Source organism: Osmerus mordax, chromosome 14, assembly GCF_038355195.1.
Source record: "Osmerus mordax isolate fOsmMor3 chromosome 14, fOsmMor3.pri, whole genome shotgun sequence".
NCBI lineage: Eukaryota > Metazoa > Chordata > Actinopteri > Osmeriformes > Osmeridae > Osmerus > Osmerus mordax.
In genome coordinates this window covers 5,671,150-5,696,290 of record NC_090063.1, presented here as the reverse complement: position 1 = coordinate 5,696,290, position 25,141 = coordinate 5,671,150, and the positions used below count along the sequence as shown (strand labels likewise).

The 25,141-nt window shown below is 52.5% G+C and overlaps 1 protein-coding gene across 4 annotated transcripts; it reads left to right on the top strand.

The window, feature by feature from the left end:
- Positions 1–1,924: 1,924 nt before the first annotated feature.
- Positions 1,925–25,141, top strand: exd3 (exonuclease 3'-5' domain containing 3). 4 transcript variants are annotated; one of them, XM_067251059.1, is made up of 20 exons: positions 1,925–1,989; positions 3,228–3,292; positions 3,828–3,989; positions 4,215–4,400; positions 4,532–4,585; positions 4,706–4,845; positions 4,971–5,077; positions 5,199–5,272; positions 5,397–5,435; positions 5,564–5,730; positions 5,838–5,988; positions 6,133–6,331; positions 6,453–6,562; positions 6,956–7,136; positions 7,224–7,390; positions 7,510–7,728; positions 8,024–8,077; positions 8,192–8,323; positions 24,332–24,398; positions 24,489–25,141. In XM_067251059.1, the coding sequence occupies exons 1-20, from the start codon at positions 1,962–1,964 to the stop codon at positions 24,893–24,895; spliced, it is 2,709 nt and encodes a 902-aa protein (XP_067107160.1). In that variant the 5' UTR covers positions 1,925–1,961; the 3' UTR covers positions 24,896–25,141. The 4 variants fall into 4 exon arrangements, with proteins under 4 accessions (XP_067107160.1, XP_067107158.1, XP_067107157.1 ...); XM_067251057.1 differs by having other exon boundaries at positions 5,558–5,730; XM_067251056.1 differs by having other exon boundaries at positions 3,828–4,019.

Sequence of the window (25,141 nt, the reverse complement as noted above, 5' to 3'; positions counted from 1 at the left end):
TCCCGCGAGTGGGCGTGGTTTCAAGCCCTCAGCCGACACGCCCCTTAATTGTTCAAGATTTTGATTACTTATTTTATTGCGATCATTCAAATCTGGCCGGGTGGTTCGTAACACATTTTCTTGTGGTGTGACAAACTCAGAACACATATTTATTATTGACTTTACACGTACTTTAAGGCCCTTGTTCGTCCAAAAATTAAATAATTGCAAACACAATTAAGAAAAATAAAAACTTTTCTAAAGTTCTAAAGGAGGAGTCAGGTGGCTGAGCGGTTAGGGAAGCGGGCTAGTAATCCGAAGGTTGCCAGTTCGATTCCCGGTCAAGCCAACTGACGTTGTGTCCTTGGGCAAGGCACTTCACCCTACTTGCCTCGGGGAGAATGTCCCTGTACTTACTGTAAGTCGCTCTGGATAAGAGCGTCTGCTAAATGACTAAATGTAAATGTAAAATGTAAATGTAAAGTTAGTGTTGTCCACATTCGTGACTGTCATAACCTTTGTGTGATATATATTATATACAGTTACATATCATCATATTACTGTTAATGCCTGACGTGAAAATATATTACATTTACATGTACAGGATTGTCGAAGTAAGTTTACATACTCGAGTGTACATGTACGTGTCCGTGCAAAACCTTTCCCAACAGGATGTTCGTTCCGCGCTACTCGGAAATGAAACGCCACATATTTTCCCCTTCCTGTTCGTGTTGAAGCATTTACAGGGTGAGCGAGGCTATTTTCCCTATGTTTTAATTAACGCCGTTTATCTTACAACAGCGATATAAGAATGTGGTTATTCACAGAGATGTAGAAAATGGTCAGGTGTGCCACTTGTACAGAAAGGTTTTCTGACAAAACTGTTCTCTGAGGTAAGGCTACGAGCTAGCTAGCTATCCGTTGACTGTGTGTGAGGTAAACTCTTAGGCTGCTGTTCCAATTTCACCGCTTAGTGGCAGTAGAAGCCAGCAGAGCATGGAGTCGTGCTGCGTCCCGTAACTGAGAACTTGGTCTCGAGTGCCAGGCGCCTCCCCCTGCCGCTGTGGAGCGAAAGGGAGAGAAACAGTCCAGACTCCAGACCTAACAAAACATCCGCAGCCTCAAAAGCACGTCTCCTAGCCAGCTGGCAGCCTGCCTCTTCTTGGGCTGCTGTTCCCACAGGGAATGTGAGAGAGAGAGAGAGAGAGTGCAGACTTGTTAATAAATTGCCTAACCGAAATTTTGAGCCTGATGCTGAAGACCAGATTTTTCTAAAGCTTCGTCCTAAGTAATCACGGTTGACTAGTTTTAAGTACGTGTACTCTATTGACTGCACACCTCACTATGCAGAAACCATCTCGCTGTCAGCAAAATTGTGCTCAGGGCACTTACAGAGCTTATGTCAACATTGTTTTATCTCAAGTCATTCCCTTGTTTTAGACAAACACTCTAGTCCGCTCACAGCGATGAAGCAATCTTTCATTGATTAGGGAATAGGTGATTCTATGGCCTGCTTACATAGAAGACATTGGTTGGACGCCACAGTGTTAAGTATGACTACGTTAGGGTAGATAATAAAGGAGCATGCAGCTGGTGGACGTCAAACACCAGGAAGAGGAGAGGAAGGAGAGAGAGACCTCTGTTCAGGAAACGTGTAGTCTGCTATGTGTTTATGACGATCCCCACCAGTCAGGTGTATCTACTGTGGCTTGTAGGCACCAGCTGTGGACATGTCTCAATACTCCGTGTAGGGCAGGGGGAGAGGAGAAAAGGTTCAGGGTATGAAACCCTGCCTTGTTTGTTTTTCACAGCTCTGTATTTTTAAAAACAATTTCATGACGTATTTCCTCTTTCCTCTTGCCACACCCCCAGGGACTTAAGGCACCACTCAGCCCCCCCCCCCCCCTTGACCTGACGACGACAGCGAACGTGCCTCCACCCCCCCCACCCCGCTCCCACCACCTCTGACCCGCTGCGGAGGAATGAGCCAGGCGAGCCCGAAGCGAGAGGGTCAGTACCCAGTAGCTGAGTGGAGGAGACGGCCCTCTCACACGAGGACAGCTCGGTTCACTGTTCTCCTGGAATCCAGCGTAGCTGTGCACAAGCTGCTGGCGTTTCTGCTCTTCTGTTTGGCTGCTCCACTCAGGAAAGCTTAGGTTGGGCCTGGTCTAGAATAGGCATCTGCTAAAATGGACATGATATGGATCGGTGGTTCAGTCGTTATTAAGAAGGGGAAAAAGCAGAGATACGCACACACACACACATCTCAATATGACAGCGAGTCTTAAATCAGGGATGTTTCATGTCTCGAGGCTGGCCTGGATCTCGCCCCGCTGTGGAGCACAACATCCTGGTCGAGGAGAGAGAGATGTATAGAAGTAGGACTTTTCAAAGGAAAGTAGAAAGAGGAAACGAGACACACGAGGGATGGCCAGTTGTCTTTATTTACGAGATAAATAGCGAGATCTCTAAAGAAGGCTAAGAGAAGAGGGCAGTGGAGGGAAGGCAAGTGGAGAACGAGAGAGGGTGGAGGGAGGGAGAGGGAGAAGCCCTTTGGTCTGCTTTCCCAGGCTGGCTGTCAGGAAGGCAGGTTTTTTTTACACCGTGTTGCCCTTTCCTGGGGAAATCCGAGACAAACAGCACTGCGGGGGAATGGGGAAGGGGGGATGGGGGGGGGCTGGGGACACACTGGTCTGGGAAGGAGGGAGAAACGGAGGGAGAGAAGGGTGGTGGGAGGGGGAGGAGGTGCAGGAGGAGGAGCCCACACAGCATGAGAGAGGGGCCAGAGCTTTTGGGAATGCACAGAGAAACACCATGCACACACACACACACACACAACTCCCTTTGTCTCTGCTTTGTCATAGGGTCTTATTTTAACGTTGGCCACCATAGTTCCTCTGCCCTGTGCTGTTTGCCAGCGCAGAACACACCACAACCGACGAACACACCACTACAGACAAACATACATCAAAGAAAAAACACACAACAAAGTTATACATGCACTCAACGGCAGGGGCAATAGGGTTCAGTGGTTGATTCAAGACAGACAGAGCCGCGATAACAAGAGAACAGGACCAACAAGGTCTCAATGACTCCTGGAAGTCAACAGCCTGTGTCTATCAGAGTAGTGGAGGTACAGGAGCTGTAGAAGGATGGGTTCAGAAAGTGAGAGGAACAATAGGGGTTTCCCCGTGACAGGTTGGGTCAGGGGTCAGGGTGTAACCCCATATCACCTGTGTGACCCCCAGGTGTTGACCCCACAGCTCTGAGGGACCAGCTCTTTGACCTGTGGACCCGCAAGGAATTGGAGGCGGTGAGAAACAGGCCCTGTGTGTGTGTGTGAGAGAGAGTTTCTGTGTGTATTTGTGAGTTAGTGAGTGAGAAATCATTCATGTGTCTGTGTGTCGTTTTCAGTGTGTGTTGTGGTCATGTGTGTGTGTGCATGCCTCTGCTAATGAGAGAAACCGCTGTGTGTGAGTGTGTGTGCACGCGGAGGGGGGAGGAAGGAAGGAATTTGAGTGTGCAGTGTATGAACATGAGAGGTGTGTGAGGGGGATGCATGGACACCGTCTGGTAGATGATTTAAGACAGGAGCTCAACGGCCCGACTATCTGTTTCCCCCAGAAAACCTCCACACCGCTACTGCTTAGCAACTCTGCAGGACTACTGGCAATATCAGCCCTAAGATCCTTCCTTCCTTTCTGCATGCCTTCCTCCCTTCCAAAAATGGCCCCTTCCTTTCATTTCAAGTTCCCTCTCCTTTACTCTTACTATTCGTACTTTTTTTCTTATCGTCGATCTGTCTTCCCCGTTCTACCTGTCTGACCTCTGCCCCCACCCCCCTCCAGCTGCGTGCCACTGCCCAGCATGGCTTCTCCTCCCTGGGGGAGCCTCTGGCAGGTCTGATGGAGCTCTTGGAGGGCTGCCCGGGCAAGCAGAAGGGCAGGGCCTCCACCCTGGGGCACTGCATCCTGCAGGAGTTTGAACGCTGGAGACGCCAACACCCACAGGTGCAGAGCTCCACAGATGTCTGGAGCCAGGTGTAGTACACGGAACACTGTACACGTCCATACATACGTGTGTTTAATACCAATACCAATGTTAAATACTCCCCGAGTCAGGTACATACAGTTCAATTCTGTGTAGTGTGTGTGTGTGGGGGGAGAATCTGCACCTCAAATTGTGAATGAACCCCTCATCGCCCCACCACCACCCCACCCCCTGTCCCGCTCCAGGTGAGCCTCCAGGCCTTGCCAGAGGACCAGGCTGTGGGCCTGCAGCTCCGGGCCCTGGGGCTCCTCACCGACGCCCAGCCCAGCTACATGGAGCCCCTGCTGGACCTGTACCAGCTGGGCTCCCTGGACCCAGTCCTGCTCAGGCAACACATCACCAGGCTGCAGGCCCTCTGCTGCTACAGGGAGGTGGGTGGAGGGGTTGAACGGGTTCCTTACTGTAAAGATCAGATACAAAAGGAAAGAAGATGGGTCACAAAATGACAATGAACGAACCATTGAACCAACTGCAATAACAAAGGTCTGTCTCTCCCTCTTAGGCTGCTATACTGAGCGCCAAACTCAAACTACAGAGAGAGCTCAATATGGAGGAGGTGAGACCACTGGGTTTGCCCATGTGTGTGTCTGTGTGGAAGACACATCCATTACAAGGGTTGAGAGAGACTTAAGTGACGTTTGTGTGTGTTTGTGTCCCCTGCTCATCCGTGGTGCAGGTGTGTGTGCCCCTGATCCTGCATGACAAGCTCCAAGTGGCAGAGTCCTGGGTGGCTGGTCACCCTGACCTGGAGAAGCGTCTGGTCATTCTGCTGGACTCGTGGTGCCAGCCCAGCTTTAACCCAGCTCAGCTCCAAAGGTGCTTGTGTATGTGCGTGCACGGTTCTTCTGGCATGTGTACGCTTGTTTGTGTGTGTACTCTGGATGTGTGTGTGTGTGGGCATGGATGTGTGTATTCATGTGCGTCTCCCTGGGATTCTGCAGGCAGTTCCCCAACTTGAGTCTGTCCAAACACCAGACGGACCAGATCCAAGCTAAGCTGCTTAGCAAGCAGGTGTTCAGACTGATGGACAAGTTCAGTATCGACCCAGGTGTGTGTGTGTGTCCCTGGGAGTGTGTTTGTGTCTGATGTGCAGTTTGATGACATGACTCCTGTAGTACATGATGTGTAATAAGGGCGTAATGACTGAACAGATCCTTTTCCTCTCTCAGGACTGTGTCCCAACTCTGTGTACAAGCGTAAGCTCGACAGCCTCCGGTTCCTCATGTACAAGAGGTTTGTGGAGGTAAGCAGGACATGGGACCAGTGCTTAGAATAGGACCAGTTTCCTGTCCTCTGGGACAAATTCTCGTGTCCATTCTCTGCGCCTGTCTCTCATTCCCTGTCCTGTTGTCCTTCCTGTCCTACAGAAGGGCATGTCTGAGGAGAACTGGAAGGACCATGTTCAGGTAGGATCCCCCTTTCCTTGTGGCATCAGTGGCTGTGTGTGTGTGTGTGTGTGTGTGTAGTAACATGCAGCATCAGTCCATAGTGACAGGGTGTGTGTGTGTGTGTGTGTAGTAACATGCAGCATCAGTCCACAGTGGCGGGGTGTCCAGAGCTGCAGGTCCATCTGGTGGAGCTAGTTCTGAAGCACAGCGGGCTCCAGAGTGCCGCCCAGTGGTCACTTCAGTACGGCGTCCCCAGAGACAGGCTGCCATTCGGGGTTTGGGACGCCCAGCAGAGCCTGCCAGCCTCGCTGAGGTGAGTGAGTGTTTTGTGGTGTTTGTGTGTGTTTTAGCCATCACAGGGAAGAAGCAGAATCTCTTTGTCTTACGCACACACACGCACACTTATATCTCCTCCCCCAGGCATGTGTGTGGGAACGACTCTCCCCAGAGCGAAGAGTGGGACCCTCCCCTGTCTCACCGGGATAGGTTCTACCAGGTGCCAATCACCCGAGACAACGTCCATTTCCTGGATACACAGGACGGACTGCAGCTCTGCCAAGACATCATACAGGCACGGTTACCACGGTGATGGGACAACAGTCTCCCGTTGCAGAACCCCACAGATTCCATCAATTAATGACTTCATTCATCCTTCCAACTGTCCATTCAATGATCCATCCATCTGCTCATCCATCCATTGTGCGGTGTGTTCCAGGCGGGGCGTGTGGTAGGTGTGGACATGGAGTGGAGGGCTGGCTTCGGCACCGTCAAGACCCAGCGTGTGACTCTGATCCAGCTGGCCGTTCAGGGACAGGTGTTCCTGCTGGACCTGTGTGCCGACGGGTTCTGTCAGCACAGTGGAACCGTCCGGTTTATCAGAACCCTCTTTTCAGAACCCAAAGTTCTTAAGCTGGGTATGTTGGTGGTTTAGGTTTGGCTTTAATCTGAAGGGGGGGATAGCCCTGTTACATCTAGACATGAAGAATAAAGTCAATGCATTTGTAAGGTTTCCGTGGTTACTGTCTGTCCTTCCAGGTTATGGGATGTCAGGGGATCTGAAGTCCCTTCTGGCCACCTGGCCTCAGTTCACTGAGGAGCCTCTGAAGACAGAGGGGGTGCTGGACCTTCTCAATGTTCACCAGCAGGTTGGCTTAGCATTCACCTAGCCTATCATTCACCTAGCCTAGCGTTCACCTAGCCTAGCGTTCACCTAGCCTAGCGTTCACCTAGCCTAGCGTTCACCTAGCCTAGCGTTCACCTAGCCTAGCGTTCACCAAGCCTAGCGTTCACCTAGCCTAGCGTTCACCAAGCCTAGCGTTCACCTAGCCTAGCATTCAACTAGACTAGCGTTCACCTAGCCTAGTGTTCACCAAGCCTAGCGTTCACCAAGCCTAGTGTTCACCTAGCTTATTATCACCTATCCTAGAATTCATTTAGCTTAGCATTTGTTTATCCTAGACTTAATACATCTTAGCATTCCATTAGCCTAGCATTCGCTAACTTCAAATGAACTTGCCCTCGGCCACTGTGTGGTTCAGATACAACGCAGCGGCCGCGGGAGGAGCGGGGCTTCGCGGAGTGTTCTGGTGGGGGACGGGCCAGCAGAGAAGGGCCTCAGCTTATTGGTCCAGCAGATTCTGGGCCGGCCCCTGGACAAGATAGAGCAGCTGTCTAACTGGGAGAGACGACCCCTCCGCACCAGCCAGTTACGATATGCAGGTAGGTACACACACACACACACACATATGGACACACACACAAAACAAACAGACTTTTCTTATTTACCCCATTCTTCCTCTCCCCCAGCGGCTGACGCCTACTGCCTACTGGAGGTGTACTCCGCCCTCTCTAAGGACCCGGCATGCTTCGGGCTGCCGGCCGACCTGCACTCCGTCTCCTCCGCCCAGGCGGGGAAGAAAACTAAAGAGAACAGGAAGCGGAAAGAGAAGGCCAAACAGGCTCGCCAGAGAGAGGTCAGGGGTCAACCAAGTCCCTCTGTCATAACGACCACTGCTGTTCTTGTTGATGTTGAAATGGATGCTCCTGGTGTGTTGGTGAGGCTCTCTCTCTCTCATTGTCTCTCGTTCGCCAGGAACGCCAGTGTGGAGGGGGTCCTTCGCCGGCCCAAACCCTGGAGGCGAGGAGCCCTCTGGCTGGGGAAGCCGGGGCGTGTGTAGGCCCCCCCATGTCCCCCCAGCAGCTGAAGGTGGTGTGTGACAACATGCTGCAGGGGCTGGGGAGGTGCCTGCGCTCTCTGGGGGTGGATGTGCGGATGCTGGAGAACACTGATGACCACCGAGTAGCAGCACAGGTCAGGCAGCAGCACACACACACACACGCTGAAACACACACGCTGAAACACACACACACACACTTACAAGAGTACGTGTTAAGACAACAGGACCACACAGAGAAGTAAACAAACACACCCTCACACACACAGAGTAACAGGTTAAACAACGTGACCACACAGAAACAAGTAAACGCGCACACGCATTTGGACACGCACTCCTAAAACACACACACACACACTTCCAATCCTAACCCTTTCTGTGAAAAGATCCTGGTGTGTGTTTCTCTTCTCTGACCCTGTCTCCCCTGCACAGCTTGCTCAGTCAGAGGGCAGAGTCATTCTCACCTGTGGACAGCCCTTCCACACCGTAAGTACCCTCCGGATCAGCCCGCTGTTCAGTTAGCTGGTCGGCATGGATACGTGGGGCGAAAAGAAACACACAGCACTCATGGTTGGCTACCCTGTGTGTGTGTGTCTTCAGCTGAGGTCCCAGGTAGGCGAGGGCCGGTGTCTGGCGCTGGACTGTTCAGAGAAGGCCAAAGACCAGGCCATCAGGGTCCTCCAGCACTTTAACATCCAGCCCACCAAGTCTGACATCTTCAGCCGCTGTCAGGTTAGATCCTCACTGTGTGTTTGTGTGTGTGTGTGTGTGTGTGTGTGTGTGTGGGCCTGGTTCAAAGACCCTGTGTTCCAGATTCTCACTTCCCTATGTCTCTGTGTGAGTGTGGGAATGTGGTCAAATCTGCACCCCGGCTGGGCTGGTGAGGGTGGACACACAGGACTAGGTCACCACAGATCTTCATTCTGCCTGCGCAGCGAAGGAAGTGCAGCGAGATTTCAGGCGGTGAGATTTCAGTGGAAGTTTTTTCCCATCGGGGAACCTGTTTCTTAACAAAGCCTGCATGCGGAAGGTCTAGAGTGCATCAACCTTGACAACCTGGATCCTAACCTGCCTCCTCAACCTGCTGCCAGTCAGCCAACCAGGCTGATTGTCTGTCTTTCCGTCTCCTAAGGGTTGGTGGCCTGGCCTGAGGGTGGTCTGCCTGTACAAACACCCCCCCCCCACCTTCTGCCTGCTTGTCTGCTGAAGGGCTGTCTATTGATAAAGACGGTTATACGTGTGTGTGTGTGTGTGTCCCCTCCCAAATGTTTCCAATATATTTGTTTTGTTTTGTTATAGTCCTGGGATCGGCTGCGGAGTGCTTGGGGTAGACCAATGAGCAACCTTCTTTGCTAGGGGGGGACAATCACAAAACAATGACATGAGGATGAGTGAAGTTTAGTAAAGGAATGTGTGTGTGTGTGTGTGTGTCTGAAGCCCACCCAGGCGAAGTTAACCCTTTTGTTGCCTCGTTGTAAAAGCCCTTTGATTGGCAGGAGTGTGTTGGAGTCTTGACCACCTCATCCCCGCTGAGCTTCACTCAGAGAGAGAGAGAGAGAGAGGAAAAACTAAAACAGAGATGTGTGTCTCGGCCAATATAGACTCCCTTCAGGCTCCCCGAACCCCCCCCCCCCCCCCCCCCCCCCCCCCCCGGGCCCCCTCTGAAAGCACTCTCTCCCAGGCCGGCCGCGCGGAGACATTCCTGAACCCCTACTGAAGCCCCTGTGTGACCCATTGATACACAGGGCCAATTATTAACCCCTTCACTGCCCTGCCCGGGAGAATAGTGCCTGCCAGTTATCTCACTAATCCCCTCTGCTGTCCCTCCTCTGTTTCCTACCTACACCTCTCTCTCTCTCTCTCTCTCTCTCTCTCTCTCTCTCTCTCTCTCTCTCTCTCTCTCTCTCTCTCTGTCTCTGTCTCTCTCTCTCTCTCTCTCTCTCTCTCTCTCTCTCTCTCTCTCTCTCTCTCTCTCTCTCTCTCTCTCTCTCTCTCTCTCTCTCTCTCTCTGTCTCGCTCTCTCTGTCTCGCTCTCTCTCGCTCTCTCCCCCTTCCCTCTCTCTTTCCCTTTTTCTCCTCCCCCCCCCTCCCCTCTCTCTCTCTCTCTCTCTCATTCTCTTTCTCTCTGTGTGAGAGAGTGTGTAATATTGGGAAAGAGTTTGACAAGTTTGTGTGTTTGTGAATCCCGCATACTTGATGGATTTGTGTGTGCTGCTTTCTTTAGCGTGTGTGTGTGTAGCTGGATGAAGGTGGATAAACACATTAACGTCAATGTTCAGTCCATCAGACGACAGGTTCATTGCTGTCAGGATGCTAATACTGTCCCCTGCTGACCCCAGCATGGCTGGAGAGCCCATGTCAGATACAGTATATTGGTAGAATGTAACCTTGGCCTTTCAGTTTTCCTCTCCGACACCCTGTATGTGAATTCCATCTGAGGGAGGGGACAGGGGTTAGGTTTGTCCCACGGTGCCACCCCTACCCGACCCGGTCTCTCACCGGCCGCACCCAGCTACTTTTTCAAAGAGCTCTTTCTCCCAGTGCATCAGATGTCGGCTCTGGGGCTGTTTATAGACGTGTTGAGGCTGAGAGATAGACATCATCCTTTAGGCTAGACCTGACTAGACCTGGCTAGACCACACTAGACCTGGCTAGACCACACAAGACCTGGCTAGACCACGCTAGACCACACAAGACCTGGCTAGGCCACACTAGACCAAACTAGACCACACTAGACCTGGCTAGACCACACTAGACCAAACTAGACCACACTAGATCTGGCTAGACCACACTAGACCTGGCTAGACCACACTAGACCTGGCTAGACCACACTAGACCTGGCTAGACCACACTACACCACACTAGACCAGGCTAGACCACACTAGACCTGGCTAGCCCACACTAGACCTGGCTAGCCCACACTAGACCTGGCTAGACCACACTACACCTGGCTAGACCATGCTGGACCAGACTGGGCTAGACCAGACCAGACTAAACCATTCTAGACCAGGCTAGACCATTCTAACCTGGCTAGACTAGACCAGACCAGACTAACATAGACAGACAATACAGGCCTGGTTCCCACGAGCCACAAGGAGGGAAGTGAAAACGAGAGCAACAGGAACTGCAACACCGTGAGAGTGTCAAGAGAGGTGGGGAGGGGGGGTGGGGGGGAGGGGTGGAGAGGTTAGGGGAGGGAGCGAGTGAGGGAGTGAGCGACATGAAGGAAGGATAGAGGGAGCGCTAGAGGGCAGTGAGGAATGTGAAGGAGAGAGAGAGAGATAGAGAGAGAGCAAGGGGGAGAGAGAGAGAGCAAGGGGGAGAGAGAGAGAGAGGTAGAGATGGAAAAAATGCATTGAATGAGAGCGAGTATGTGTGAAAGAGAGTGAGGGGGAGGAGGAAGTTGGAGAGGGAGTGGTGACAGGAGAACTTGTTGCTCCGTGCTTTGATCTACAAAGGGGGTAACAGGCTGAGAAAGGAAGAGGAATGTTGGAGGATGAGACACGTTTAGAGTTACCCTTCGCTGGGTGTGCGAAGGCATGTGTTTTTGTGTCTGAGAGAAAGAGAGAGTGTGGGTTTGTGTGAGTGTGTCTGTGTGTGTGAGGGAAAGTGTGTCTGTGTGAAAGTTTGTGTGTGTGTGTGTTCGAAAGGACAATGATAAGTCCTTTTAAGACGCTGTTTTCTCAAAGTCTGTATAAGTGTGTGTGCGCGCGTCTGAAAGTGTGTGAAAAACAGGGCTCCGTGGTCTCGCCACCCCACCCCCTGGAGACAAGAAGAAGGGGAGGGAGGGAGAGACCGGGAGGGGGGGGGGGGAGGAAGGGGGGAGAGACATTCCTGAGACACGCCAAGACATTCCGAGGGAAACCATCCCAGATATTTCCCACTGTGTGTGGTGAAGGGTCTGCTACTCCTTTTACTGAGAGAGAGAGTGTGTGTGTGTGTGTGGGGGGGGGGGGGGGGGGGCAGGGGGGCAAAGAGACATGGAAATGGAGAGAGAAATACTGAGATGGAAAGGAGCGGGGGCTAGGAAGGGAATGGTAGGGAGAGACTGTGATGGACAGACTGCGGCAGAACAGGAGAGGCCTGGGCTCACCATGATGGTGACGGGTGTGTGTTTGAGGGAGAGAGGGAGGGGGAGGGAGGGAGGGGGGGGAGAGAGGGAGGGAGGGAGGTAAAGAGAGAGAGATGTCTGGAGGGAGAAAGATTATCTGTGTGGAAAAAGATAACTGAGTGTTTACTGCATGTGTGTGTCCGTGTGCATGTTCATGCATGTGAGTGGAGAAGTGCGTGTGGAGTCCCACAACAGCAGTAGTGTTGTACTGAGTGCAGTCATCCCAGACATCAGCTCCATCTGGTCTCCAGGAATCCAGTCGGCTCGCTGTTCCCACACTGGAAATCTGCCTATGGAGCACACAGCTTCTCCATAACACCTGTGTGTGTGTGTGTGTGTGTGCGTTGGTATAAATGTTGGTTGGTGTGTGTGCGTTGGTATAAATGTTGGTTGGTGTGTGTGCGTTGGTATAAATGTTGGTTGGTGTGTGTGTGTTGGTATAAATGTTGGTTGGTGTATGTGTGTGTTGGTATAAATGTTGGTTGGTGTGTGTGTGTGTGTGTTGGTATAAATGTTGGTTGGTGTGTGTGTGTGTTTGTTGGTATAAATGTTGGTGTGTGTGTGTGTTGGTATAAATGTTGGTTGGTGTGTGATTCTTCCTTTGATGTATGCACAATGTCCTTGTGTGTTCAAGGACTCTCAAGGAGAGATGATCACTACAGAGTTAATAATCTGATTCTACTTCCTGTTCCTGTCTGTGCCCCCACCTCTTCTTAAACCTCTTTCCCCTTTCCTGCACACACACACACACACACACACACATATACTCCCTCACCTCTGTCTCTGCCTCACTTTGTTTCTCCCACCTTTTTCTCTCTAATTTCACTTCTCTCTATCTCTGTATCTCCATCTCTATTTCTCTCTCCCCTTTCATTCTTTCTCCCTCATTTTAATCTTCCCTTTCTCTCTTCCCCCCCCCCCCCCCCCCTCTCTCTCCTTCTCTTGGAGAGGAATCCAGGGCAGCCGTCAGCTGGAATGTCCTGTTTGTCTTGCTCTGTTTGTGCTTTTGTACCTCGTGTTTTCATTGGCTGGCTGGCATTTGTGTGTGTGTGTGTGTGTGTGTGTGAGAGAGCCGGTGAGACTGTAAGAGGGGCTGGTGCTGTTTGATGTGTTCCATTGTCTGGGAGCCAAGCTGCTTCCTGCCCCTGCTTTCCCCGATAGCTGAGAGAGAGAAAGAGAGAGGGGGGGGAGAGGGAGGAGAGAGAGAGAGGGAGAGGGGGAGAGAGCTAGAGAGCTACAGAGAGAGGAGAGATAGGGAAAGTCAGGGGTGGGGGGTGGAAAGTGAGAGACGGGTGGAGGGAGAACCTTCAATAGGGCTTTTCCTCCAAACACCAGTACAATGAAGTAGTGCGTAATTTCCCCTGTATTCTCCACACACACACACACACACACACACACACACACACCTTCTCCTGCACACAGTAATGAACCCAGCATGATTCCCAGCATTGGAATACTTGCTCTTACCTCCGCCTCCATTTTTAGATTCTCATCTCCTGTGTTGGTTTTGTGTGTGTCTGTGTGTGTGTGTCTGTGCGAGAGAGAAAGCGAGAGAGTGTGTGTGCACGTTTTTGAGACGGTAAATCTGGTAAGGTTTAAGGACAGCATGAGGTAGACGAGAAAGACGAGCTGGATGACAGTATGAGGGAGGGAGGGAGGGAGGGAGGTGGGGAGGGAGGTGGGGAGGTGGAGGGGAGGGAGGGGGTAATTGGTGTTTTGACAGAAACAGAAAAACAGAGAGGTATCTGGGGGGTGCAGTGGGGAGACAGTCCCAGCGACGTGAAGATGAAGAGACGGGGAACGAAAGATGAAGACTGTGAGACAACGAGAGACTGATAGTGTGAGAGAAAGAGATATGGAGAGAGGGATAGAGAGAGGTAGAGAGAGGTAGAGAGAGGTAGACAGAGGTAGAGAGAGGTAGAGAGAGAGGTAGAGAGAGAGGTAGAGAGAGAGAGAGAGAGAGAGAGAGAGAGAGAGAGAGCGCGCATTCCTGCTGTGTGCTGATGTCATGAGAACGGGCCCTGAGCAGACAGGCCTGTTTATGTTCTATCAGAGGAGGGGGAGGGATGGAGGGGATGAGAGGTGGGGGGGGGGGGGGGGCACTTTCCTCTGCCGCACAGGGAGAGAGAGCAGAGTTGGACAACAAGAGAGGGGGAACACCAGAGGGGGAAAGGGAGGAACGGAGGAATGGGAAACCACAGAGAGAGAGAGAGAGACCCACTCGCCGATGGCTTCTGTCGTACCCGCACGTGAGAGTGGTAGCTGGGGTGCACAGCTTAGCTACAGCGATGTAGCAACCTTCCCTTTCCCCTTGTTTGTAACCTGGTATCTGGTTGGAATGTAGCATATTAGCTTCTCTGGTAGAAGATGAAGTATTCAATCGTACCGGTCCCATTTCTAATCCTTCTCATCAGAAACGGGCCGTTATTTCATCTAATGAGACTGCCACCACACCCTGGTCTTTTCACAATACAATTCTCTTTTTCACTCTTTTTTTTCCTTTTTCCTGTGATTAAGGGAACTACTGTCTCTGCGGTCGTGGTAGAGCGGTTTCCCCGGTGATGCTGAAATGCGATATGCAGTGTGTGGTCAGTGAATCACGCTAGCCAGCCAGCTCTCCCACACTACAGCATGCTCCCCACTGCTCACTTCTCTTCAACACACACACGCATCTACCAGACAGCACTGCCTCTCCCCTGTCTCCTCTCTTCTCCTCTCTTCTCCTCCCTGTCTCCTCTCTTCTCCTCCCTGTCTCCTCCCTGTCTCCTCTCTTCTCCTCTCTTCTCCTCTCTTCTCCTCCCTGTCTCCTCTCTTCTCCTCTCTTCTCCCTGTCTCCTCTCTTCTCCTCTCTTCTCCTCTCTTCTCCTCTCTTCTCCTCCCTGTCTCCTCCCTATCTCCTTTCTTCTCCTCCCTCTCTCCTCTCCTCCTCCACACACAGCTCCTGACAGCAGAGAGATATGTAGTTGGCCTGGAGAGCCAGTTTGAGTCCGGTGAGGCCCCGGGGGGCCACGGCTTGGAGCTGTTCTCCACCACTCTGGTCTGTTCTTGCAGAAGTGAGACAAGCGGTGATCTTTCACCTAGATAGACACTTCCCAGAAGTAGGGAGGACGGGAGAGGCAGTGCGAGATGGAGAGGGGGGGGGGGGGGGGGGAGTTGAGAGAAGCAGTGAGGGAGTGCGGTTGAATTATTGTGTAGATGTGCCTAGTCATTCTCATCCTGAGTATAGTTTCCTAGAAACATCCTGCTCTGGTGCAACGTCTGTCTGCACCAGAGAACAGCATCATGCACGGTGTCACATCACATCGCGAACAGGAACCTTGCTTCTCATTGGTCGGTTCCTGCTGTAACTTTCAGTTCAGGCCTACATGTCTGAGATATGTCATATATAGGCCCATGTAACACTTATGAATGGACTCCTACTAGCCCTTAGGGCCCCAGTGTGGGGGTCTCCTACTAGCCCCTAGGGCCCCAGTGTCGGGGTCTCCTACTAGCCCTTAGGGCCCCAGTGTGGGGGTCTCCTACTAGCCCTTAGGGCCCCAGTGTGGGGGTCTCCTACTAGCCCCAAGGGCCCCAATGTGGGGGTCTCCTACTAGCCCTTAGGGCCCCAGTGTGGGGGTCTCCTACTAGCCCTTAGGGCCCCAATGTGGGGGTCTCCTGCTAGCCCTTAGGGCCCCAGTGTGGGGGTCTCCTACTAGCCCTTAGGGCCCCAGTGTGGGGGTCTCCTACTAGCCCCTAGGGCCCCAGTGTGGGGGTCTCCTACTAGCCCTTAGGGCCCCAGTGTGGGGGTCTCCTACTAGCCCTTAGGGCCCCAATGTGGGGGTCTCCTGCTAGCCCCTAGGGCCCCAGTGTGGGAGTCTCCTACTAGCCCCTAGGGCCCCAGTGTGGGGGTCTCCTACTAGCCCTTAGGGCCCCAGTGTGGGGATCTCCTACTAGCCCTTAGGGCCCCAGTGTGGGGGTCTCCTACTAGCCCTTAGGGCCCCAGTGTGGGGGTCTCCTACTAGCCCTTAGGGCCCCAGTGTGGGGGTCTCCTACTAGCCCCAAGGGCCCCAATGTGGGGGTCTCCTACTAGCCCCTAGGGCTCCAATGTGGGGGTCTCCTACTAGCCCCTAGGGCCCCAGTGTGGGGGTCTCCTGCTAGCCCCTAGGGCCCCAATGTGGGGGTCTCCTGCTAGCCCCTAGGGCCCCAGTGTGGGAGTCTCCTACTAGCCCCTAGGGCCCCAGTGTGGGGGTCTCCTACTAGCCCTTAGGGCCCCAGTGTGGGGGTCTCCTACTAGCCCTTAGGGCCCCAGTGTGGGGGTCTCCTACTAGCCCTTAGGGCCCCAGTGTGGGGGTCTCCTACTAGCCCCAAGGGCCCCAATGTGGGGGTCTCCTACTAGCCCCTAGGGCTCCAATGTGGGGGTCTCCTACTAGCCCCTAGGGCCCCAGTGTGGGGGTCTCCTGCTAGCCCCTAGGGCCCCAATGTGGGGGTCTCCTGCTAGCCCAGGAAATAAATCATGAGAAAACATGACACAGGCATCTGAAGACATCATCTTTCATCCGGGGTCACTGTGGAGGAGGAGGGCTGGGAGAAGAAGATGGGAATGTTGTATTATCATAGCAGGCACGGAGTAGGGATGCCAGAAGATCTGTGTGTGTGTGTGTGTGTGTGGGGGGGGGGGGGTCAGTCTGACTTGCGTAAGCAGCAGGGTTTAGGCTCCAGGCAGATCCCTGTGGAGACTCCGAGAACATAGACCCCATCACAGACCCTGGTGTGTGAACTAGTACTGTGTGTGTGTGCATGCACGTCAGAGCAATTGTGTTTCTGATATATGGCTGTTTTTGTAAGTGACTTTGACTATGAGATGTGATCCATCATTGTGCTCCTTTGAATGTGTGTATTTTGTGGCAATACATATGCTGTGTAGTATGTAGCTATTTGCTTTTGACTGTGCAGATGTGTGTGTGTGTGTGTGTGTGTGTGTGTGTGTTGAACTTGAGGCAGGAGGTTATTTACCATTCATATTTGAGCTGATCTGAATTTAGCCAGCAAGCCAACCATCCAGTTCAGAGCGGTCGCCAGCCAGTCAGTCAGTCAGCCAACCAACCAGCCTGTCAGCCAGCCAGACAGCCAGCCCAGAGCTCCTCCTATGAGCAGTGATGTTAGCAGGGTTAGGAGCCTGTTTGCTTTGGGAGCGCTGGGCAGTCCGGGGTGGGAAGGGGTCTCAGCCGCCCCCCCCCCAGGGAGCAGGGAGGTAGAGGGCTGGAGGGGTCAGGTTGCTTGGCCTGGGAAAGGCCTGGGAGAGGCCGGCCCTGCCACTGAAACACAGCAGATAAACATGGAATGGAAAAATAGACCCCAACCCCACCGGCCAACTAGAAGTCAGTCAGCGTGTGTATCTGTGTATGTGTGTGTGTCCGAGTAAAAAAGAAAAGATGCGCAAAAGACGCATGTCCACTTCCGTTCCTCGCGACAAACCTGTAGTTCTCACAGGAACTGCCCGCCAGCGTGTGCGTGTGGGCGGGTGAACCGGGTCTGGCTCTGAGTGTTCTGACCCAAGTAAATTGGTTGCCACGGTAAAGCCCGCCAAAGTGCAGTGTGGGCGAATATACCCTGTAGGGCGGTGTGCTGTTCTGGCTACCTGCTCTGTGAGTCAGGACGGCTAGGTGTTCTCTCTGCTCCTCCTCAGCTCAGCCCGTCGTCATGGAGGCACGGAGGGCGCTAACGCTAACCCTGTCTCAGGGCTGGGAGAGAGGGCGCTAACGCTAACCCTGTCTCAGAGCTGGGAGAGAGAGCGCTAACGCTAACCCTGTCTCTGAGCTGGGAGAGATGGCGCTAACGCTAACCCTGTCTCAGAGCTGAGAGAGAGGGCGCTAATGCTAACCCTGTCTCAGAGCTGGGACAGAGGGCGCTAACGCTAGCCCTGTCTCTGAGCTGGGAGAGATGGCGCTAATGCTAACCCTGTCTCAGAGCTGGGACAGAGGGCGCTAACGCTAGCCCTGTCTCTGAGCTGGGAGAGATGGCGCTAATGCTAACCCTGTCTCAGAGCTGGGACAGAGGGCGCTAACGCTAGCCCTGTCTCTGAGCTGGGAGAGATGGCGCTAACGCTAACCCTGTCTCAGAGCTGGGAGAGAGGGTGCTAACGCTAACCCTGTCTCAGAGCTGAGAGAGAGGGCGCTAATGCTAACCCTGTCTCAGAGCTGGGAGAGAGGGCGCTAACGCTAACCCTGTCTCATAGCTGGGAGGGAGGGCGCTAACGCTAACCCTGTCTCAGAGCTGGGAGGGAGGGCGCTAACGCTAACCCTGTCTCATAGCTGGGAGAGAGGGCGCTAACCCTGTCTCATAGCTGGGAGAGAGGGTGCTTCACAATGAAAAGTAGAACGTTGATTAGGATGTTTTCGATGTCTTTACCTGGACATGTCTCTGCCACGACACTTCCTCAGCCTGTGTGTGTGTGTGTGTGTGTGTGTGTGTGTGTGTGTGTGTGTGTGTGTGTGTGTGTGTGTGTGTGTGTGTGTGTGTGTGTGTGTGTGTGTGTGTGTGTGTGTGTGTGTGTGTGTGTGTGTGTGTGTGTGTGTGTGTGTGTGTGTGTGTGTGTGTGTGTGTGTGAGAGTGTGTGAACACCAGTGTAAGAGCGGTCCCACTGATCCTAATCACACCAGCAGGTCCATAATGATATGGACGTACCTGTCTGTCTGAATCTCTCTCTCTCTCTCTCTCTCTCTCTCCTTCCCTCCATTTTCCTCCCTCTGTCTATTTTGGTCCACTGGTGGCCTGTTCCCACAGAGCCGTTCCCATGGTTATCGCTACGGAGATAGCGGGGCCAAGGGGGAGGAGGTTGGAGGGGTGTGGGGTGGGGGGTCGGCGGGGGTGACATGCAGAGAGCGGGAGGGACAGCGGCTGCTCTGTGAGATACAGAGTCGGCCACTGGAGAGGGGGGGGGAGGGTTGCTCCCATGAATATCATGGCAGGCCAGGAGAGCTGTGTGCTGGTGAACGGGGTGGCAGGCTGAGGGGGTAGAGCGAGGAGAAGGAGGTTTGGGGAGGGAGGGAGGAAGAGGGGGATGGTTTGAGGGCAAGAGGGTGATGAGGGGGTGGGGGGTGGACGGGGGCACTGAGAAAGGGACAGATCCAGTTCCCAGACTTCTAATTACTGTGTCACAGGAGACTGCAAGGGGCTACCGCTGGCCCTGGGGAATGTACTGGGTGAGGGGGGTGAGAGTGAGGGGGGCCTGGGGGCCAGGGGGGGGGGGGGGGGGTTATTGGGGTCTATGACACAGGGAACTCTCCCTGCTCTTTCTTTCGGTTTTACCTCATTGCTTTCACACCAGAGGTGACCCCTTCCACCCGTGACCCCTAGATTCTCAACCTCTCCCCTTCCTTCTCACCCCATCTTCCCCCCGCTCTCCTTTCTTCCTTGGGCCTTTTGTTCCCCATCTTGTCCAGCCTTCCCTTTAACCTCCGAAACACACGCTCTCTCCCCCCCACACACACACACACACACACACACACGTCTTATCCTGAATCATCTCCACTTAACCTTTGAGTCACTGCCCACTCTTTGAATTCCCTTTATCTGGCCCCCTCACCCCAGTGTGGCTGGGTGTGTGTGCTATCAGTCTCCCATGCCTGTGGACTGGGCCAGATGATAACCAGGTGACAACCATCAGTGGCCATCTTGATGTTTTCAGACCTTTTGATGTTCCTCCTACTGAGCTCCTGAACTTGCCTGCTCCTCCTCCTCTTTCTCCGCCCTCCTCCTCCTGTTCCTCCCCCCTCCTCTCTTGTTTTGTCCTCCTCTCATACTGATCCCAGTCCAGACACCTTCCTCCTGATGCCCGGAGGTTACTGTGGAGGCGCAGACGACACGCATAGCAAAGCAGTGCCTCGAGAGAGTTACATACCCATCACACCTTGTTGGCACACACGGACATACATGCACACACATGAACTTGTTGGCATACAAACACGCACACACACACACACGTCCTGCAGAGTTCTCAGGGAGAGGCATCTCCAGGCATAGTACAGCAACTATCAATATTTAAAGACCGGGATGATTCACCGAGCACAACAGGAACATTCCCTGCGTTCCTGCGAGTGTGTGTCCTTGTTTTGTCCTCATGAGTGAGTGCCCTGGTGTGTGTGTTTGTATGAACAACCACGCTTATGTGTTTCATGTCTGTTTTTGTGTGTGTGTGTTTGGCAGAGGTGTGAAATATGTGAGGGGTTGCGCAACAACACAAGAATCTTTGTTAGTGCTCCCGTTCCCATGACGAAGCTGTCAGAGAACCGGATTCTGTGGAGACATGATACCCCGGTGTTATTGCGTGTGTGTGTGTGTGTAGATGCATGCGTGTGTGCATGTTTGCATGTATGTGCCTGCATGTGTGTATGAGACCGAACATGTGAGAAAGCTGGAGAGAAGCAGGGAAAGTCTGGAGAGGGAAAGGGGTGAGTGGAGCTTCAGGCTCTGAGGCAGTAGAAGGAGGCATCTGTATGCCCCCCCCTCCCCCCCCAGGAGGCCCAGCTCTCCCAGGGACCCTCCAGCACACGCAGGCCCAGGTCCCAAGGGCTAAGCCTGGGACAAAAAGCCTCCTCTGGGCCCTTTGTTCAGGGCCATGACTGGCCCTCCACTGGCCTCAAACGCACCAACCAACCAGGTCGTGGGGAGACACGGTGACAGGCCTGACAAACTCAAGCCAAGAAACACTGTGTGTGTGTGTGTGTGAAAGAGGGAGAGAAAGAGGGATACATGCGTGAGAGGTGTGTTTGGAGTTGGGGCAGGTCTGGTCCAAGTTCAGACTCAACAGTGACACACTGTCATTATGATAAACTGCACTGTAATCACAGACCTTCTGGTGTGTGATGTGTGTGTGTGTGTGTGTGTGTGTGTTAGTAGGGACCTAGAACTGTTTTTAACTTGTACGTATATCTTTTTTTTTATGAATCATATTACCATTGATAAATAATGTCTACGAATATTTTGTGTGTACATGTCACATAAATCTTACATTTAGGTGTATATTTAGTATACTGTATATAATAAGTCAGTCATATGGTAAATGTATTATGTAAAGGTATACCAGTGAGGTAGCGCTAGCAGTTGCAGACAATCTCCAGAACACCCCCCCAGTTCCCACCATGTACCTTACCTGACTGTGCTGCCGTTTGAATAAAATCACTCAGGCTCCATTGGCCGAGGAGTCTAGGTCACATGACCTAGAGGCCCCTCCCTTTGTGTGCCGTCCACGATTTTCCCATGGGAGCGGCCTGCAGGACTGAGCTGTGCGTGCGTGCGTGTGTGTGTGTGAGAGAGAGAGAGAGAGAGAGAGAGAGAGACCGTCTGAGAAAAGTCTTCCACCTTCCTCCCCATTCTCTCTCCTCAACATCCCCCCTCTCTTTTCTGTCCCTTTTCTCCGCCACCTCCTGTTCTTTGAAATACAGTATCAGCCTCCTGATAGCCTTTGTTGTCCAGAGGAAGAGGAGGAGGGGGAGAGAGAGAGCTCAGCGTGTCTTGTAAGAGTCAAAATGTGTGTGAAATAGTATACAAAGTTCTGCTTGTTCATCCTCGTCTCCCTTCAGCAGTATACATGTATTGACTTCTTGGAAGCGACTGATACTGCTACTGTTGAGGAAATATGTTTACCGTGAAGACATGTTTGTTTGTCTATTTTATGTGTCGTTTCTAATATTCACATCATATTAGTTTTTAGAATAATAATAGCAGATGACTTGTTGGACTACAGTAAGCTGTACCATATTTATTTTTATTCCAATTTTATTCCAATTCCAAATAAAGATATTTGGACAGCAATAGTCTTTAATTGCCCCTGGGTGTGTGCTGGTTTATGGTGCAGGTGTGTGTGTAACAGTGGTGGATGGAAAGAGTGTGTGAGACTGAGGATAAGCCCACAGTGTTAGACATGAGCAGGTTCAGACTTGATCTGCCATGGGAAACACTAGTGGGTAAATAAACTCTGTTATCCTGGCTGGAGCTGGGAAAGGAGAAGGGAGAGCAGAGGAGGAGAGGAGTGATGAGTGATGTCTGGGAAAAGAGATGTTGGCTAGGTAGAAGGAGTGTGAATGTGCAAGGTTGAGCCAGGGTGTGTGTGTTTGTTTGTTTGTGTGTGTGTGTGTGTGTGTGAGAGAGAGAGAGTCATAAGCAGCAGTTCTCACCTTGTGTGTGTGTGTAGGGGAGGGGGTCTGTCTGTCTCAGTAACTGTTCCCCCAGGACTCAGATAAAGAGTCCTCCCCAGACCCCAAGCCTCACCAACCTCCTTTCCTCAGTTTCCCCAGCCTCAACCCTCTCCCTCCAGCCTCCTCTCTCCAGCCTCCCAACATCCTCTCTCTAGCCTCCCACCATCCTCTCTCCAGCCTGCTTCTTCTCTCCAGCCTGCCTCCTCTCTCCAACCTCCACCCTCCTGTCTCCAGCCTCTCTCCAGCCTCCACCCTCCTCTCTCCAGCCTCCACCCTCCTCTCTCCAGCCTCCCACCCTCCTCTCTCCAGCCTCCCACCCTCCTCTCTCCAGCCTCCCACCATCCTCTCTCCGGCCTGCTTCTTCTCTCCAGCCTGCCTCCTCTCTCCAACCTCCACCCTCCTGTCTCCAGCCTCTCTCCAGCCTCCACCCTCCTCTCTCCAGCCTCCACCCTCCTCTCTCCAGCCTCCCACCCTCCTCTCTCCAGCCTCCCACCCTCCTCTCTCCAGCCTCCCACCATCCTCTCTCTAGCCTCCCACCCTCCTCTCTCCAGCCTCCCACCCTCCTCTCTCCAGCCTCCCACCCTTTTCTCTCCAGCCTCTCACCCTCCTCTCTCCAGCCTCCTCTCTCCAGCCTCCCACTCTCCTCTCTCCAACCTCCACCATCCTCTCTCCACCCTCCTCTCTCCAGCCTCCTCTCTCCAGCCACCTTCCTCTCTCCAGCCTCTCAACCTCCTCTCTCCAGCCTCCACCCCCACCTCCTCTGTTGATTTACCGTCCAGCTCTTAAGTGGAGGCTTTTTGTCCGAGTGGTGCTCAGGTGTGTCGACAAGGCTTTTAGCACTGCCATGCTACTTAGTTGTGGGGGGGGGGGGGGGGGGTCATAGAGACGAGAGGGCATCGGGGGGGGGGGGGGATAGTTTGACACTGTGGGGACAGACAGGGGCAGCTGGGACGTCAGGTCAGGACAGGGGAAGGGTGGGAAAGCTGTGTGTGTGTCACCTCCTCACATCCACACATGCCTGGACACCGTGCTTGTGTGAAGAGGCATGTGCATGTTGAAGTATTGGGAGATCGCTGTGTGTGTGTGTTGGCGTGTATCCTGCCTGTCTGCTCTGCTCTTGTGTTGGCATGCACAGGCTAGACAACACGGCACTACATACCTGAGCTGGGTTAGGGTTACCCACCCCTGACCCTTACCATACTCTGACACTAACCATACAACGTGAACCTAAGCCTAACTCCTAGTCTACCCCACCCTCAGAGCGGGGCCTGACCTCCCTGGGGACCCTTGCTCCCTAAGCAAAATTCTGCTAAGGTGCCCTCCTACCTGACCCATGGGCCGTGTAAAACATTTGCCACACAGTCACACCTGACACCCCAGTGCTCTCGCTACAAACCTCCCTCCTTTAAACAAAACAGTTTACTGAGAGACTAGATAAACATTGTCTTCACCCATGTTTGCCTGGTCCCCACAGAGGCTGCTGCTGGAAAGCGCAAGTTTCATGTCATGCACGGTTATCTTTTCCAAGTTGCAGTTTAGACCGTTACACCCATTGGCGTTTATCAAACGTCATAAATAGTTGTCTTTCACTCTCAATTTTGTCAGGCACACAGTTACAGAACACAGGGCTGGAAGTGGCTGACAAGCAAGCAAGACACAGACAGACCGAGAGAGTCACTGCCCGGCTGAGTTAGCAAGACAGACAGGCTAGCGAGAGATGCACCACAAGCTAGCACATCAACTTACCTCTGTTAGTTGGGAGAGAGGAGGGAGCACAGGTTGACCTGATTACTCTTCCCACAATTCACTCTCGTGGTGGGTTTTTTCTTTTGACTGCCAGTGTCAAGATCCGAGAGTGGAATCGGTAGCTCTCCAAACATCTTACCAGCTTGTTTTATAGTTCTTGAAAGTTTGCTCTTGTTTTTGACAGAGTTAAACCAAGATACAATATCAAAAGTGAGCACAGATTTAATAAGTGATGTATACACAACTTTTAAAATGGCCTTTTCAACATTAAAGCACCTCCGGTTTCCTCGTTGGGACAACTTTTTTGAAATACCGTCTGAGTGCTTATCAAATGTAAATTGGGAGTCAGTCTCTGGACCAAGATTTTTCCAGGAACCCGCCTGATGTACTTCATCTCCGTTAAGTGACAAAGGCTTAAAAAGTGTCTGTTCCTTGTCAGCACCACAACACAGTTCCTTGGTTTTGCTCATATTGAGCTCCACAGACCTATCCTCTGTCCAGATTGAGAAAAGGAACCAAAGTAAAGTAGCTGTCCCAGGTGTGTGTCCTTCACTCATGTCAACTGCAGATTTTACCAGCACCGGATTAGCATTATTCCGAGTCATTTTGTTTGTGTGAAACGAAACAATGATGGGAGGGAACACAGTTTGAGGAAGGGTGGCGGAGCATTAACTGTGATTTTTCACTTTTCCATGTGTGTGTGGATAGGTGTGCAACAGTGACGAGTACATGAAGATGCCCAGAGAAGACATGGAACTACTCCTCAGACAGAGAGGTACTTCTACAACATTTTAAACCCTACTCTCACACACACACACACCCTGTTGGAGCAAAGATCTATATTGAGGCATATTGTTTTGGGCAGGTTTTCTACCGGGCCAGGCTGTAGGTGGACAGGAAGGAGTAACCTGGGAAGAGGAAGTAGGCTGTGACCCTGTGCCTCCGGCGCCGTCTGACTCCCCCAAGTACACCCCTCAGTGTCGCTGGGCTCCCTTGTCCCACCTGGACCCCTGCACCCTCACCTTCCCTGGAGGGGCTGCCCTCCAGATCCACAGCGTGCCCCCCACCCTCCTACCCAGAATACAGCAGTTCTACATCTGCACAGGCTGTGGCAAAGTGTTCTGGGAAGGCTCGCACTTCAGCCGAGTCATCTCACAGTTCCAGGAAGTACTTCGTGTCTCAGAGGAAGACGGGGACGGGGACTGGAAGGAGACTCTAGACCAAAAAATGGGAACCGGTACCACGCCCATTGCCGTGCAGAACAAGAACTAATGGAGATGTTCTTGACGATGGCGCTTCTACCCTGGAGTGGGCTATCCATCGATATATCTATCAAGTTGAGAATACTAAATCAGTTATCGACCTTTGGAGACAAAGTGTTTTTACGTTTTTAGATTGTTTTAGATCTTCTATATGGCTGATAAGTCATGGCCTTCCTACATTGTCATATCTTGATATATTTTACTTTTGAAACAAAATCAGTTGGGTTTTTTATGATTAAAACAAGGATGCATTGTT

What these genes read in the sequence shown, in the direction of transcription:
- exd3 (XM_067251055.1), top strand. Translation starts at nt 1,962, where the DNA reads ATGAGCCAGGCGAGCCCGAAGCGAGAGG. An exon ending in AACCCAGCTCAGCTCCAAAG is followed by an intron (nt 4,846 to 4,970) that starts GTGCTTGTGTAT and finishes GGGATTCTGCAG; the next exon opens with GCAGTTCCCCAACTTGAGTC. An exon ending in GTGGACAGCCCTTCCACACC is followed by an intron (nt 8,078 to 8,191) that starts GTAAGTACCCTC and finishes GTGTGTCTTCAG; the next exon opens with CTGAGGTCCCAGGTAGGCGA.